This window comes from Alosa sapidissima, chromosome 20 (genome assembly GCF_018492685.1).
Source record: "Alosa sapidissima isolate fAloSap1 chromosome 20, fAloSap1.pri, whole genome shotgun sequence".
NCBI lineage: Eukaryota > Metazoa > Chordata > Actinopteri > Clupeiformes > Clupeidae > Alosa > Alosa sapidissima.
In genome coordinates, this window is record NC_055976.1 from 29863830 (window position 1) to 29881329 (window position 17500).

Here is a 17500-nt window from a genome sequence, read left to right on the forward strand (position 1 = left end):
AGATTTGATTCCCGCCCCGTGGTCCTTTCCAGATCCCATCTCACTCCATTAGATTATCTGAAAATAAACGCACGTTCGAGGTTGTTGCCATGACACGCAGCGGAGTGGCCGTTCAACCTCGTAGTGCGTCCATTATCCCGCTTATTCTACTGTTAACAACATGTTAAATATTAAGTTAATTAAATTTTTTTGTTATTTCATTTGGATAGTTAAAGCTGTTAAATAAGTATTTATTTCAAACTGTTACTATAGTCCCTGCTACGGTGGAACACTAACCAGCGGGTCTACCACGTAGGATACATATCTACATATAGCCTAAAACAGTCAAAACATTGATGGAATCAAAATAAGGCATTTTTATTTTTGTAAATTGAACTGCACGTTCCCATTGATGGTGAAGTTTGATCTGCTGGCTCAAACTTGCAGACAGTCTGAAGTGCAAGAGTGACTATTTAAAAAATGTCAATGAATATGACGTGTACTATTGCACATTCCACAATCCTTAAAGCAACACCAAAGAGTTTTTTTGTACCTTAAAATAATATTTCCAAAATCGTTTCAGTCGTTCATCAACTCGTAACAGGGTGAACGGCACTTCTGCATTTGCTTTGCGGGCCTCTATCGGCTTTAACCGCACTGTGTAAGTTTGCCAGCTCGGGTAGCGGATCTGTAGTTCAATGGAATGAGACATAAGAAACTACAAATTTGACTTGCTTCTGATGTCGCAATACATCGTAGGCTACTTTCATAAATCGTGCATAATATTCTACCTTGTCTGTGGACATCTTATTTGCCAAAAATGCTGGATAAACAAATAGCATGCGTGCGACAGAGGGAAGTTCTTTGGTGTTGCTTTAACTAAACTGCATGGGTGGGGAGTATTTCTTGTGACAGGTTGTGGAAATGCAAGCCCAGTCACAGGTGCTTGTGTGTGTGTGTGTGTGTGTGTGTGTGTGTGTGTGGTGTGGTGTGCGTGTGCGTGTGTCCAGGGCATATTCAGGGAGGATGACCTGGAACACTTTGATGAGGATTTCAAGAATAACTTCCAGAAACGTCAGGCAGACATCTTCTCTGATGATGGCTGGGGAGAGGAGGATCAATAAGCACTTCTCATATTCCACCACTGGAGGGTGCTCATGTGCAAATGTGACTGTACTTTTACATTTTGTGTCCTTAATACAACTTATCTTTTCATCATGCAAATGTGTGCATTTTGCTTTGTATCAGAATTTTGCAATGAAATATCCATATAGGTTACTTCCAGTACCAAAAAAATAAGCAATTTAAATAAAGATTCAATTAAAATTCCCAAATGTATTACATCCATTTTACTTTGCTTCACACGTCCTCCATATCGTCAATGGCCAATCAAGGTTTTGTTAGTTATAATCTCTCATTTCTTCATCATTGTTTTTGCAACATTTTCCAGTGCAGTTCAGTAAAAACCATAAGCAGCTCGGGTGAAAGCACTGTACAGCATCATAAAATGGGGGGGGGGGGGGTTGTGTTGTTAACGCAGCAGTGTGTAGGCTGGTTGGGGGGTGTTGTTAACGCAGCAGTGTGTAGGCTGGTGGGGGGGGGGGGGGGGGGGGGGTGTTGTTAACGCAGCAGTGTGTAGGCTGGTGGGGGGGGGGGGGGGGGGGGGTGTTGTTAACGCAGCAGTGTGTAGGCTGGTGGGTGTTACATGGTAACGTGTCCTCCCCCTGAACCCTACAGTAAGTTCTTACCTGTGGAAATGTTGTATAAGCACAGTGTGTAAGACAGGGTTTAACAGGCATGGAGTCATCTCTCCACACACACACACACACACACACACACTAGTCCACCCTTTGGAATAAACTACTGTAAATATGCATAATCTTATATAACATTACTCCCTTTGTGCACAATGGGATAAACACACACTATCCAAACAGAGTACACAACCGTCAAGTGTCCAGTCATGAACGCAATCTGCTATGAGGGTTGGCCACAGGGATGGGCAGTATTTATGATTTATGTATTTCATAAACAATTCAGTATTTTGCCATTTGTATTTTATTGGGTTGAATAAAATGGCTGCGTATTTTTGTAGTTTAAAATGTGTGCCTGTATTCTGAGCAATGTTGCTGGGTAATGTTCCTGCGTATTGTTGTTCTGGCACGTTCCCTTTGAAATAATTTTAACTTTAAACATCAGTAGGCAAATTAACATGATCATCCAATTGGAATATATGAAACCGGTTATGTGGTTGGCCCATGTATACATGTTGACAGTTTCCCTAATTTTATGTAAGACACATGGACGCTGTCAACCAGTATTGCCACGGAAACACTACATTTCATTGTAGTATTGCCTGGCAATACTAGTTTTTAGCCAATGTTCACGTCAGACAGAAGATGGGCCCTGCTTGCTCTGATAGCCTATGGTATTTCTGTCCCTCCCAAACGGCGTTAAAATGGTGTATTCAACAGCCAGAATTTAAACAATTCCCCCGGACCCACCCGTTTATGATCTGCACCCCCTCTCACAAAACTTCCTACATCCCTGTAGCTCTTGTGAAGTATGCACTTGCACAACACTGCCTACAGAGCATAGCCTACCTTAAATTGTCAGCGGTCAGTAACAGCATAATGACTTAATCAGAGCCTGACCACCCTATACTACGCACGTTGCGTAGGGCCCCCACAAAGGAATCAAGGCCCCTCGCCTCCCCCTTGCATCAAGATATTGTTATATTGTTGATGAGAAGATGAAGCAGAACTGTATGGGCATTAGAAAAAACAACATGCAAGTAAACTGTGGGATCAGCAGTTGGGTAAACGTGTTGTGTTCCTCTTCAGGTTTGATGTCAACAAATAATAATAGCTGATCTGCTGACTTGCATCTCTCAAGTCTGTGTCTGTAACCTGGGCAATGAAATTAAATTAATTCACTGTTGGTTTTTAATGACAAATGAGTAACAGGCTACGCAACTATTGGCACACTTTTACATAGCCTAGTTCCTTCTACAGCCACCGGTTATCATGTTTGCTTCTCAGTACTCACCAGAAATTAATATTACTTGACACTCCTCTGTGATCCAAGACAGATTGTTTCATTGTTTCATTTTTCAATATTTATTTTAACTAATCAAATAGCAAGCATCCTGACTTACATCCTATATGCACATCTCATATATAATAGCCTGCAGACACGGACACAAGTTACTCTCCTTACAGTAATGTGAATTTCGAATGAATTGTCTCTGATATAATAAATACAACACACACATTGGGCTTGGCAAGAAATTTGGCAATACTACTTTTACACGAGTGATGGCACAACCGGTGAAATATTCCTCCTTTTGTTTTCTTTATCATTACACAACTTTTCCAGCATTTTGTTACCCCTATCCAAACTTTTTTTGAAAAGTGTTGCAAAATTAACATATATTTTCCATGAAATAGTCAAATTTGTTAGTTTCAACATTTGATATGTTGTCTGTGTCCTTTTTGCAACTAAATATGAGTTTACAAGATTTACAGATTATTCCATTCTGTTTTTATTAGCATTTTACACAACGTCCCAACTTTTTCTGATTTGGGGTTGTAGATAACTACAGAAGGAATGCAGTCATTGTAGGAACATGCAACTCAAGCCATGCTCATTGATTATTTGTGTGTGTGTGTGTGATCTGAACTATTCAACACAAAGATGTGTCTTCATAGGTATTTATGCATTGCATAACAACTAAGACTAACATAACATACCATCTTGGTAATACCTGTGGGTGTACAGGAATGGGCGTGGCGTGCATAGAGGTACCTGCCTAAAGTCTGGGAAATAACATCTGATTCCACATCAGGACATCGGCATCTGATGCCAGCGACACACATTAGTATTGGTCAAATAGATAGGAAAGCTGGGGAAATCGTGCAAGGAGGTAAGACACACACACACACACACACACACACACACACACACACACACACACACACAGAGGTCATTCCATGATGCAGGTGGAGAATCCTAGTGTGGAAGGTAAGCTTTCCTTCTCTATTGAAATGAGAGCTGACTGGACATACAGTACTAAAGCTTCTCGCCAATAAAAAAAATATTTTCAGTCAGGCATGTTTCACTGCTAGAAACCTATACTAACGTATTGGCTCATAGGAAGTGATGTTATTTTGTAATATCATTGAAGCTTGATGTTGCTGTTAATTATGATCAGAGACTCAACCAGAGACGGTTATAGAATCTTTGACTCAACTAAAGCAGCTTATAGTTCCTACGTGCAGAGTGTGCAGTGATCAATAGCACTGTTACAGGACACCCAGGCATGGGCAGTATTTGGGCAGTATTTATGATACATTTAATTTGCGTATTTCAAATACAAAATAATATTTTATCATTTGTATTTTATTGGTTTGAAGAAAATGGCTGAGTATGTTGTACCAAATTACTTTATAGATGTGTATTTTTGTTGTTTAAATGTAGTGTAAATACTGACAAATATTTTGGCAAGTCCAATACTTTTGGTGATGAACAATGAACGTAGCCTCTGACTAGTGGTGACTTACTTTGCCCAGACTTATTGTGATCAGAATATTGAGATTCAGGAAGATGACAGTGCAAGATGAGTAACATGTAGGTTGCTCACACACACCAGGGGCAAAGGCTTTGTCTCACTTTGGTATAGGACATAAACTGGTTGCCCTGGAGATGTATGAGGACACGTTCGAATGAATAAGACTTCACAACAAAATTAATACGAATAAGTTCCCTAAAATATTGATAGGGCCAATTTTGTAATTCCCAAAATATTGGTATGGACATGACCCTAGAGTCCATACGCAAACCTATGCCCTTGACACACACAACACACTCCCTCTCTCACACCAACCCACTCACGCAACCACATGGTTATTTGCTTACCCATACTCAAACAAATGTTTTTGGTAAACTTTGGAACAACTTTAGCCTATACTTATGCTTAAATATACTTAATATACTTATACTGATTACGTAACATTCTCTTCACTCCTCAAGAACTTGTCTGCCTTCACCAAACCCTACAAAGTACAGCAGCTTCATTCTGTGGAGGAGTGAATTCTTTTCCTGGCTCCTTCTAGAATTCTATGCGAAAAGTCTATAGTTTCAGTGTTCTTTATACAGTTTACACGGAGAATCCCTGAGGGTAATTGTCACATCATAGTGCGGAACTCTCGCTTCGCGAACGTTCTAATCACATATGTGTGACCGTACTCCTCATATCTATTTTGCAAGGAGATAACAGCCGGTCATTCATCATGTTGATATATCTAGGGCCACTCAAAGAATAATCATCAAATTTTATGTTGAAAAAAAAAGATCATTTAAGGTGATTTCGTTGCTGTAAAAAAAAGGGTTGTTATGAATATAACTCAAGCTTATCGTTCTCTGGCGCACGTGACGTCCATGCAGACGTGAGATGTCTTGGCCCTCTTCTTCTCTGTCTATACTTCTCTTCGTGCCAGATTTCAGCCAGAATGGCCGGCAGCGGCAGTGGTAAAGGTCTGCGCTATGACGGTAGCTCCTCCACGTAGGGCCGCGAGCAGGATAACGGCTGTCAGTCAGGTAGGACTCTAATCTCGTCTGACGCCCCTCGCACCACTGGAGCCACTGAGCATCCTCGCAGCTGTCAATCAAACATTTCCGGCGCTGAGAGGTCGTGACTACCTGCGTATGCCGCGGGAGATGGATACCTTGTCTTGGAGAGACGCTGTGTGTGTGCCTGTGTGTGTGTGTGTGTGTGTGTGCACACATTATAATAGAGTCAGAGTGGTGTGTGTGTGTGTGTGTTGGGGAGTGTTCTTTAATTTTCTTTAGTTTACCTTCAGGAAGCTCTAACCAAAGTCATGTGCGTGTGTCCTATTATTGTCCTCCTGTCCCGACTGACCACACCTGTCCTGGCCCAGTCCTCTCTCCTCCTTCCTCTTTCTCTCCATTCCCACCTCTTTTCACTCTCTCACCCCTCTCTCCTCTTTACTCCTCTCTCTTCTCCTCTCTTCTATCCCCCCTCTCCTCTCCTCTCCTCTCACTCCCCTCTCCTCTCCTCTCTTCTCCTCTCACCCCCCTCTTCTCCTCTCTTCTCCTTTCCTCTCCTCTCCTCTCATCTCCTCTCCTCTCTTCTCCTCTCCTCTCCTCTCCTCTCTTCTCCTCTCATCTCCTCTCTTCTCCTCTCCTCTTCTCTCCTCTCACTCCCCTCTCCTCTCCTCTCTTCTCCTCTCACCCCCCTCTTCTCCTCTCTTCTCCTTTCCTCTCCTCTCCTCTCATCTCCTCTCCTCTCTTCTCCTCTCCTCTCCTCTCCTCTCTTCTCCTCTCACCCCCCTCTTCTCCTCTCTTCTCCTTTCCTCTCCTCTCCTCTCCTCTCCTCTCTTCTCCTCTCATCTCCTCTCCTCTCCTCTCCTCTTCTCTCCTCTCCTCTCCTCTCCTCTCCACTCCGCTCCTGTCCTCTCCTCTCCACTCCTCTCCTCTCCTCTCCTCTCCTCTCCTCTTCTCTCCTCTCTCCCATTCGCTCCTTTCATCTCTTCTTCCTGTCCCATTCACTCTCCATTCCAACTCACTCTGTCTCTCTTTGTAATTAAATCTGTCTTACAGGCCATTATGTCTGTGTGTGTGTGTGTGTGTGTGTGTGTGTGTGTGTGTGTGTGTGTGTGTGTGTGTGTGTGTGTGTGTGTATTCATTCTTTTTGCCATTGCGTGTGCAGGGGCTTGGAGCGGGCTGTGGATACAGCGTCCAGATGCAGGCGTACACAGACACACGCTTTATGGGCAGCAGCAGCAGCAGCAGCAGGGTCTTTGGTTCTCAGCTAATCAGGCCGTGTAGCTCATTTCCTGTCTGCACATCTCTCTATCTTCTGTCAACACTGTTGAAATGATCAGCTGTGTGTGGGGGTGGGTGGTTGTGTGTGTGTGTGTGTGTGTTTGCGTGTATGTATGTGTGTATGTGTGTGTGTGTGTGTGTGTGTGTGTGTGTGTGTATGGAGGATGTGGTGACAGGTGTGCTCGCTGTGACCAGAGGTGGCAAAAACCAGCTGCTCCTCTCCTCTCAACTCTTCTCCTCTCTGCTCCTCTCCTCTTCTGTCTGGTCCTCTCCTCTCCTCTCCTCTCCTCTCCTCTCCGCTCCTGTCCTCTCCTCTCCTCTTCTCTTCTCTTCTCTCCACTCCTCTCTTCTCCTCTCCTCTCCTCTCCGCTCCTCTCCTCTCCTCTCCTCTCCTCTCCCCTCCTCTTCTCTCCTCTCCTCTCCTCTCCTCTCCGCTCCTGTCCTCTCCTCTCCTCTTCTCTTCTCTTCTCTCCCCTCCTCTCTTCTCCTCTCCTCTCCTCTCTCCTCTCCTCTCCCCTCCTCTCCTCTCCTTTCCTCTCTGCTCCTCTCCTCTCCGCTGCTCTCCTCTTCTGTCTGGTCCTCTTCTCTCAACTCCTCTCAACTCCTGTTAACTCCTCTCCTCTCCGCTCCTCTCCTCTCCTCTTCTGTCCGCTCCTCTCCTCTCTTCTCAACTCCTCTTAACTCCTCTCCTCTTCTGTCTGAGAGTGTCAGCTAATATTTTTGCCACAGGATTTAAAAAAAGAAATGTATATATGTTGAAGCTACATATATAGCTACATGGGCATGTCAGTAGTGACGCTATGAACCCCTGTTCAATGTGATTGGTTAGGCTGGACCAATGATTTCAAAGTTAGCCCAAATTCTAAGCCCATTGCGGTGCGAATGTTGGAAATGTTTCCTAACCACGAGTAACCAGACTCTATTCACCTCATGAATGAGTTTGGGTTACCAGGCTCGATTTGTGTAGCTCCTTAGCATACTAACAGAAAGGTCCTATGGGTGAAACAATCTTCTGGAGTCGATTGAAAACTCATGTCATCATCAGCTGAACTATGTGTCATGAAAAATGTCATCATCAGCTGAACTTAAATTGCTGGCCACCTCAACTTTCAGAATAATTTGACATACTTCTAAAGGGGTGATTTATGTTGATAGCAACATATGATAAACATCAGCTTCCATATCAGTCTGTCTCTTTGCTGGTGAATGAGTCATGCTGCTCTTACCTGTGTTCTGAGAAAAGCTTGGGGAAATGCCAATGTGGGCGAAGACAAGCATGGCTTTGAATGAAGCTTGTTATAGACTTCCACAGCCTGGAGGCACTGCTCTAATAACATAACAACAATTCATCAAAAATAAACTCCCAAGCAGGTGCACACACACACACACACACACACACACACACACACACACATACATACGCACATGGAAGTTTCACACAAACGCAAACAGCAGAGAGAAAGAGCTCTCTCAAGCACTTATTACTGGAAGTCAAACACAAACAGCTCACACAAATATACTGTCTTAAACACTCAGTTTCTGCAACACACACACACACACACACACACACACACACACACACAGGAAGTCCCCTTGAGTGTTTTGTAGGCCATGTTGAGGTCATACTTGCATGCCACATGCTAGTCGTGTGTGTCGTGCCAGTCAGTGTTGATTCTCCCCCCACGTGTGCTTTGTGCCCACCGACCCAACTAACACAGCACTGCGTCCATGGCATTCAGACGCACGTGGCATGGCATCTGCATACGTCACAGCATGCCCCAATTAACCGCCAGCCACCCTACCCGCATGCAGAGTGCACGTTTATGAGCAGGACCATCGGCAGTGAACGCCCATCCAGGCAGTGCACACGCTAGGAGCAGATGCAGGAGCAATGCACACGCTAGGAGCAGACGCAGTAGCAGTGCAGATGCAGGAGCAGTGCACACGCTAGGAGCACACGCTAGGAGCAGTGCACACGCTAGGAGCAGAACACACGCTAGGAGCAGTGCAGACGCTAGGAGCAGAACACACGCTAGGAGCAGTGCACACGCTAGGAGCAGAACACACGCTAGGAGCAGTGCAGACGCTAGGAGCAGAACACACGCTAAGAGCAGTGCACACGCTAGGAGCAGAACACACGCTAGGAGCAGTGCAGATGCTAGGAGCAGTGCAGATGCTAGGAGCAGTGCAGACGCTAGGAGCAGAACACACTCTAGGAGCAGAACACACTCTAGGAGCAGTGCACACGCTAGGAGCAGTGCAGACGCTAGGAGCAGACGCAGGAGCAGGACCTCCTCCTCCCGTGTGTGTTCACTCTAGAGACTCGCCTGGTGCCCGCAGGGGTGTTTGTTTGCTTGTCGTTGACAGATGCCAGTCTCAAAAAGAAAGGGTAGATTTGGAAATGCATATAGGACTTTCCATGCACTTCACTACAATTCCTACAAGTCCACCACACACACACACACACTCACACACACACACAAACTTTGTGGCCTTTAATAGAGATTGGTAAGACATGTGACCAAGATTATGGGTACATTTGGCCGTTTACATTGGTTTACATGGGCATGGATTGCAGCGGATCCCCAAAATGCTTTGCGTTCACCAATGGGAAATGCCATGATGACGACACATTCTCAATCTCTAGTTCCCAAATCAGTTGGTGTCTTTACACTCAGGTGTAGAAGAGGTCATTGCTGACCCCCACCAGGACCTGTTGCCTCTGGTGATTTCAAAATAAGTTGTCAGCATCTCTGTGAGTCAGAGGATTTATAACAACACACCTGTCCTGAGTTGTGTAATGCTAACAGTGGCTGCAGAGATAAAGCTGAATGGCCATCAATAGGAAATTATTAGCATGATAGGTTGAGCAGCACCTCACGCTTGTGCCTTATCGCCTCTACAAATATTGAGATTAGCTGAAGACCAACAGGAAGCGCAAGGTGTGTGCGTGTGTGTGTGTGTGTGTATGTGTGTGTGTATGTGTGAGAATGGTTGTTAACATTTCTGCTAGCATCCTCTCTGCCGGACTCAGGCCCCCTGAGGGCTAGAATGACAACATCAGCACAGTGTGTGTGTATGTGTGTTTGTGTGTGTGTAGCAAGTAATGGTCTGTGTGTGTGTGCACATGTGCTCACATGAGGTGTATGTGGCGAAGAGAAGAAATCACGTGCAAAGAGGCTTCTCTAACGTGCGGCTGGACAAAAACCTGCCTTGCATCTGTGTGATGGAGACTATGCTCACAGAGTTCGTTGTAGGGAAGAGGGAGTCCCCTACCCCCATCCCCACCTCTCTCACCCACCCTCCCCCTGCCTGGCGGGTGGCAGCAGTGCTGGGGGCGTTTGGGGTGTTAGCGAACTCGTCCGTCTCCATCTTTAGCCATCCGTCCATGGGCAAGGGGCTCTGAGCTGATGTCCTCTGACAGGTTTCTGCATGAGCGAGCAATGCAGACCTAAACCCAAACGCATCCTCCTGGCAGCAGCGGTTCCCATCTCTCCGATACTATGGCCACTTGTGAGGAGTGACCAGACAGGGCGAGCAGAGACCAGCACCGTGAGGGCTGAGACGTCTCACATCGTGAGCTTTTTGTGAGCGTAGACGGCAGAGTCCTGCTTTTGTCTGATCTTGTGAAAGCCAAAGACACGGCAGGGCAGGGGGGTGGTGTGGTGCAGGCCACATGTTTGGGTGGGCACAATAAGAGAGTCCTTTCCCCCCCAAAAAGACACACTTATATTATCTTATATTGGGCATATTCAAAGACTTTAGAAGGATTGTTTTAAAACGTACACAAGGTGCAGATATGTGGCTCATGGTCACCTCACTTCTGTGGCCACAATGCCACTGGACACCGGCCCTGATCAGGCGTAGGCAGCTAGCTTCATGAAGTTAGCGTTAGCTGCTGTTCTCTTTCTCTGAGAGGACTGAGTCTGACGCAGGTAGCTTCATGGAGTTAGCGTTAGCTGCTGTTCTCTCTCTCTCTCTCTGAGATGACTGAGTCTGATGCAGCTAGCTTCATGGAGTTAGCGTTAGCTGCTGTTCTCTTTCTCTGAGAGGACTGAGTCTGACGCAGGTAGCTTCATGGAGTTAGCGTTAGCTGCTGTTCTCTCTCTCTCTCTCTGAGATGACTGAGTCTGATGCAGCTAGCTTCATGGAGTTAGCGTTAGCTGCTGTTCTCTCTGAGATGACTGAGTCTGATGCAGGTAGCTTTATGGAGTAAGCGTTAGCCGCTGTTCTCTCTCTTTGAGGTGACTTCATTTACTTCTCGTGACTTTCTGACCGATCCGGTCCAGATGCTGCTCAATCTCGGCCCAGACGTGGTCCGCACGTGTAGTTGGGGAGGCTCTCTTCTGAAGCTGTGAGTGGTGTGTGGAGGCCAGCCTCTGTTTTTATTTGATTTCAGGGTTCCGAGGAACCATCACTCACTGCCCTCTTACAAGATAACATTAGAGAGGAGGAGGTGCAATTAGACGCAACTTAAGGGTGCAGATTTAACTCAACTGCATGGGGATCATCCTGGCTCCAATCAACAGTTAACAGCTATTTTAGCCCGGATGCTAACGAGGCGGGCTGAAATTAGAGCCATTTGTCAAAGCTGGGGGATCATAAAATCAAGCCAACCGGGTCTGTCTCTCTCTCTCTCTCTCTCTGCGGTTGTAATTGGCAGTGATGACGCTGGCGAGTGTGTCCATGTGCTCTACAGCCCTGTCAGGGTTTATCACTGTCAGTGTGTTCTGAGCCCATTTCCTTCCCCTCAGACTCTGCTAGACCTGCATGCAAACCAGCCTCATCACAACCACACACAGTGAAAAACTACCACTGGCTTTACCACTCAAATCATCACCTGTCTACTAAAGAATCCTATGGGAACTCTGAATGTTGGTTCTAGAATGTTCCGTTGGCTCCGGATGGTGGTGGTCAGTGGTCCTGGTCAGTGTTCCATTGCCCTCAGGAAGGAAGGTGGCTTGGCGGTTTGGTGCATTCTTTGTTGTGTGTCATAGCGGGTAAAAGTGTGTGTGATTAATGAATATCTAGCCTCTGTGGTGGGGTCCAGTCTTAATGAGTCTGCGGCCCAACGGGAGATTCCCAGAAGAGTTTCCTCATACTGTGGGTCAAAACCAGTTTACCAGTTTTAAAGAGCTTACTGTCCACTGAGCACTGTGAAGGCAAAGCAATGGGAACAATGGGAGTTTAAACTGTCACTCTCTCAATTTGGATATACTATACAATGTTTATAACTAGATATTATGCTCTGCAATATAATATGCTATATAACACCTGGAAACATTGGCTTAGGGATGCTTAATGTTGGTAACTACACAAACTAATTTGTTTGAATCTGTTTGCTGGCACCCGATGGTATGCCAGAGGTTCCATGATCTAAACTAACACTAATTAGACATTTTAATAGGGGGAGGAAGGGTCATACAGTAAGCTAACTGCGGGGATACCCACGTTTTCCCTCTCCTGTGAAGCCCCGAACAGTAGGAGGTGGGGACAATACGCCAATTAAGAGTGGGGAATTTGCGTGAGAACCGCGGAATAGAAAAGAAAATTAGTCATACGTTGGGGCTACTTTTATGAGTGCAGCTCATTATTTCGCGCTTTCATGGTAATTATTGCCGGTGTGATCTCGTAAACGCAACCATTGCTCATACCTGCCAGTCCGTTATTAACCATAGCAGAGTTCATAGACGCGTTTTTATTGGTTTCCAGCCGCCCAACAGTGGAACGTGACGCCAGCTCCTCTGCCCGCCAGCTGATGTCACTGTGTTATTCAGGTATGATGAAGTTTTTTAGGTGAGGAGGAAGTGGACGGGGGCCGGGGGGTTAAGCACTGGAAGGGCGCCCTTTTCATTGTCCATCAGCACCGACTAATCATATCGCGGCCACAATGTAAATCCAGTAGCGCGAGGCCACGCTTCTCTAGAAACATGAAACTCGCTGAACCAAGAGGAGACGTGCTGCGGAAAAAAAGCGCGCTTTCAGCGCGAGCGAATGAGGGGAGGATAAGAGGAACGCCTTAACAAAACAATCACCAAGGTCTGTGGTGGCCATTGTATTCCGTCCGCGCAGCGGCACACTGGTTCACTGTTCAAGCCTGGCAGCGGGTCAGGACCCTGGCCGGCCCACGGGAGCTGTCTGCTCGCCGTGGTGCTGAAGTTCTCCAACACTTTCAAAACAAACGGGCAGTATTGTGGCTGTTCTTGTAGTGGATCCAGCACACATCCCCACTACATTACACTGCGCAGCACAGCACAGCACAGCACAGATGACCCCCCCCCCCCCCTCTCTCATTACCACAATGTATCTGAAAGTTTGTGTTTGCCTATCTTGATATTTCATTACCCAGGTGACGTCACCGTGACACTACGAAACGTGATGTACTCAAATTTACCTTAAACTACCCCTGTACACATACCAAACCACCTAATTTATATTAAGGGGCCTTTAATTTGTAAAACAGGCCCTTAATTTAACATTAAAATACCATTTAAAGGTGTGAGAAAAACTCCTTAATCTTACATTTAAGGTGTTAAGTCAGGGGTTCCCTTTATTTGTTGTCATAAGGGGGTAATTAAGGACAATTTAAGTATAGCTTAATTTTATTTGAAGGTGTTAATTCAGGGATTCCTTGATTAAGGGGGGAAAGAAAGAGATAAACTCAGTAGGCTTTTCTTATATTTAATTATAGAAGGGGTTTAAGGTCAAAAATAAGGCATTTATGAGGGGTGAAATTTAGGGGTTTAGTTTTGTAATGTGACTAGTTTTAGTTCAGTAGTTTTTCTTGCATATTTTTCCCTATACATATGAATTCAGGAGCTCTGTAGTTGCATCTAAAGTGTTATTATATGGTGTGTAGGTTAGTCAGTCGGCAGTGTGTCAGTCAGTTACAGTGCCTTACATGGTGTGTGTGTGTGTGTGTGTGTGTGTTTGTGTTTGTGAGTGTGTATTCCATTGTAGCCCATTAAGTATGACACTTCTATTATTCTCATTTAAAAAATGTCAAAGTTTTGCATAGCTATTCAAACAAACATCATATTTCATTGACTGACACCAATGTTTGGAACTTTTTGGCTGCTTCATGCTCCGACTGTCATATTAGGGAAAGAAACAGTAAGTGGTGTCACTTTTCCTACATACCACTGACGTAGCTCTCTGGGGCATTTTCCATATGTACCACTGACGTAGCTCTCTGGGGCATTTTCCATATGTACCACTGACGTAGCTCTCTGGGGCATTTTCCATATGTACCACTGACGTAGCTCTATGCTGCATTTTCCATATGTACCACTGACGTAGCTCTCTGGGGCATTTTCCATATGTACCACTGACGTAGCTCTCTGGGGCATTTTACCTATACAGTATACCACTGAGGTCACTGGTGCGTGCATGTATTTCTAAATCAATAATTTGCCCCATTTACACTGTGGGCATCTTGAGCTTCCTGGCACAGGGAGTATTTACACTGTACTGGGCCATGATTTACCAGGAACACAAGCCCATGTTAACGGTCAGGGCTACATAATCCTGTTCTCCAAATGCAGTCTATAGTAGTTGTGTACAGAGAGGTTTACTGGCACACAGCCATATTTGTATGCACAACCACAGTGAAATTCCACATCATGGATTGATATCTTTGTACTAGAGCCTTGGGTTACTAGGCCTACAAAACCAAAATCAGACTGATGTCCAAATTGCAACCACAAGTTGAAGTGCAATTGTGCAAACATGAAAATGCAAATATGTCACATAAAGTATTGGATCTCTATAGGCACCATCGGTGTGATGTAGGAGACCTTACGTATGGGATTATGGATACAGACCCACTCACAGTCAAAAAGTATTGGATCTATAGGCACCATTGAGGTGATGTAGGAGACCTTACGTATGGGATTACGGATACAGACCCACTCACAGTCAGAATTCTTTTTGTCCCTCTGGACAAACATGTGTCCATTTTCTGGATTTTAGTGAAAAGTTCAGTTCTGGATTTTCATAGTGAGATCCACCTCGTAATAAATTATTCTTTACAAAACATTCCTATTCTGGGCCCATGTCAGTGAATTTGAACCAGTCATTTGACTGAATTTAAAATGCAATTAAATAATACTCGAATTATGAAATAACTAAAATAACTGAGCTGTAGCCAACATCAAACATTCTTTCATGAAATTCTCAGACTGCACGTAATTGGAAAAACTGCGTGTCATTCGTTGTCACTCTAAAACAACAGCTCATAACATTCGTCATTTTCCGTTTGATCTGCTTTATCTTTCTCTGTTGTGCGCAAATTGCGCACAGTGCCAGGGTGGTTCTCCTCTGCTCACACCCTTCTCCCCCCTCCCCTAATCCACCCGTGCTTTCTCCTCCTTCGTCAGCCTCCGGTTAATAAATAGAAGCGCGCATTGAGCCCGGAGAGTTAACGCAATAACGTGGACCGTGAGACAAGCATCTGCCCGAAGCACACGTATAAATACTCATGAACTTTGATATGTACTCCAAAACTGGTGGACCGCGCCGTGGTAGGTCTTTCGACTCAGTGAAAACATGTTACGAGGAAAAACAACTTAACTATGAGGTGAGTCGCTTACTTACTGTCTTGTTAGATTGTCAACTGAGAAAATGCGACAATTTTGGTTTTGCGAAATCGGCTAATCGATTATCATCAGTCTAAACTTGTTTTGTGTGAGTGTCGTCAACAGGTGTAAATGTCGACTTTCAGATTATGGAAATAATTCAACTTCTGTAGTTCTTTCTTATTTTATAAGACTTATTTTATAATACTGTACATGTGGCATGGGTATCAAAATGCTGTTACAGGCAGATCATTTGTGTTTTTGTCCAACATTATTCCTTACCAAATAAAAGTTACTTCATATCTGGAAGGTTCCAGCAGGGCTTTTCCCGATAACTCCACCCATTGCTCTTGGTTGTTAGATTGGTTTGACAAAAGGTGTACATATTAGTGGTCTCTATTTTTGAAATGCCTGGATGTCTACACTTTTCTCTCTCTCTCTCTCTCTCTCTCTCTCTCTCTCTCTCAGGTTGTTTTTAAAATATGAAACTGTTCTGTGGGCTCTGTGTATGGTTTTACTTGAGGCTGTAACACCTGCCAATGTTCTTATTTTGTAGTATTTAAACACCTGATGTGTTTTTACTAATGGTGTGTTAAGCCTCTCTCTCAGGCATTTTTATATTTCTGTATATATTTGTACTGCTTAAACAGGAAATAATAAAGTTCTCACTGACAGCCAACTGCAGCTAATTACACTACAGAGCAAACCTAAGAGTGATTAAACTGTTTAAACTACTCTGGTGCTGGAGCATAAAAATGCAATCAAACTGTCACCACACTAATCAAAATGCAAGTGACAATATTTGCCTTGGTCTTTTTTTCATTAACACCATGAGTCAGGATATGAATTTGCCAGGTTGCAACGAATTTACAGTGTTTCGGGTGTTCTCCAATAAGGTGTTCTAGGTGTTCTATTTTTGAATACTGAACATCAGGGCTGTTAGAAATCGTCACAACTGCAAACTGTCTCTATCAAATTGTCTTTGTTTTTTCACTTTTTTACATACACATGTTACACATTAGAAATGTCCTTAACCACACTCAGTCTAAACAGAAGCCATATTGGTTATTTTTCCAGGTAATGTTCAGGGATTTCCAAAGCAGGCTGTATGTGTTTTTCTTAGTGTAGAAATAACATCCATCCTGCCCGCCTCATTCTGTGCTGCATAACAACAGCAACAATAACAACAACAACAACAACAACAATAGCAACTACAACAAAAACAATAACAACAACAAAACAACAATAATAATGTGTAAATCAATTATAATCTCTATAATAATCATAGATTTTGCGGGTCTAGTTATATAGTAACTGCAGTACATTCTCTTCTGGTAATCTGATGTATTCTGTGTACAGATTAACAAGGCCAACTTCAGCAAGATCGAAGAAAACAAGAAACTGTCATCACCCAGGAAGGGCCATGCTGCCATTCTGTTCTCTCTGAAGAATGAGGTCGGAGGCCTGGTGAAGGCTCTCAAGCTCTTCCAGGTACAACATACACACAACATACATACAACATGATGTAGCACGTCCAGGTACAACAAACACACATCACATAGCTTTCCCAGGTACAACAAACACACAACATCACATAGCTTTCCCAGGTACAACAAACACACAACATCACATAGCTTTCCCAGGTACAACAAACACACATTACATAGCTTTTCTAGGTACAACAAACACACATCACATAGCTTTTCCAGGTACAACAAACAGCACATACAACATCATGTAGCATTATTACCAAGATTAACATAGAACAAAGATAGTTCCGTCGATTTTAACAATTAGATAGATAGATAGGTTTGATCAATTCAGCAATTTGATTGATTGATGCATTCATTGATTGATTGATTGGTTGGTTGATTGATTGATTGATTCCCTGAAAAGGAAATGATGGAAAAATAAATTTCCTTGCGTGTTTGCTCTATAGGAAAGTCACTTCAACATCGAAGCTCGTAAGCGGCGCAACTCTGAGTTTGAGGTGTTTGTGGACTGCGACAGCGACCACCAGCAGCTTAGAGAGGTCATTCAGCTCCTGCAGAAGCATATGAACCTGCCTGATATGGACCTCAAAGAGAACATCAGCCTGC

General features: G+C 44.3%; 2 protein-coding genes across 4 annotated transcripts in view; both read left to right on the forward strand.

Moving 5' to 3' along the window:
• The window catches only part of mns1 (meiosis-specific nuclear structural 1), a 9057-nt gene extending 7744 nt beyond the window's left edge, over nucleotides 1-1313 (forward strand). For both annotated transcript variants that reach the window (XM_042075215.1, XM_042075216.1), the window contains one exon: nucleotides 990-1313. In XM_042075215.1, the coding sequence (XP_041931149.1) occupies nucleotides 990-1103 (114 nt within the window). In that variant the 3' untranslated portion in view covers nucleotides 1104-1313. The remainder of the gene's footprint in view (nucleotides 1-989) is intronic.
• A 3949-nt stretch (nucleotides 1314-5262) lies between these two features.
• Nucleotides 5263-17500, forward strand: part of LOC121694785 (tryptophan 5-hydroxylase 1-like) — a 20074-nt gene continuing 7836 nt past the window's right edge. The window contains exons 1-3 of one of the 2 annotated variants that reach the window (XM_042075123.1): nucleotides 5263-5577; nucleotides 16761-16892; nucleotides 17341-17500. The exon at nucleotides 17341-17500 is cut by the window's right edge and continues 9 nt beyond it. In XM_042075123.1, the coding sequence (XP_041931057.1) occupies nucleotides 5524-5577; nucleotides 16761-16892; nucleotides 17341-17500 (346 nt within the window). In that variant the 5' untranslated portion in view covers nucleotides 5263-5523. Of the gene's footprint in view, nucleotides 5578-15244; nucleotides 15404-16760; nucleotides 16893-17340 lie in introns of those variants that run through there. The other variant, XM_042075122.1, reaches the window with a different exon arrangement.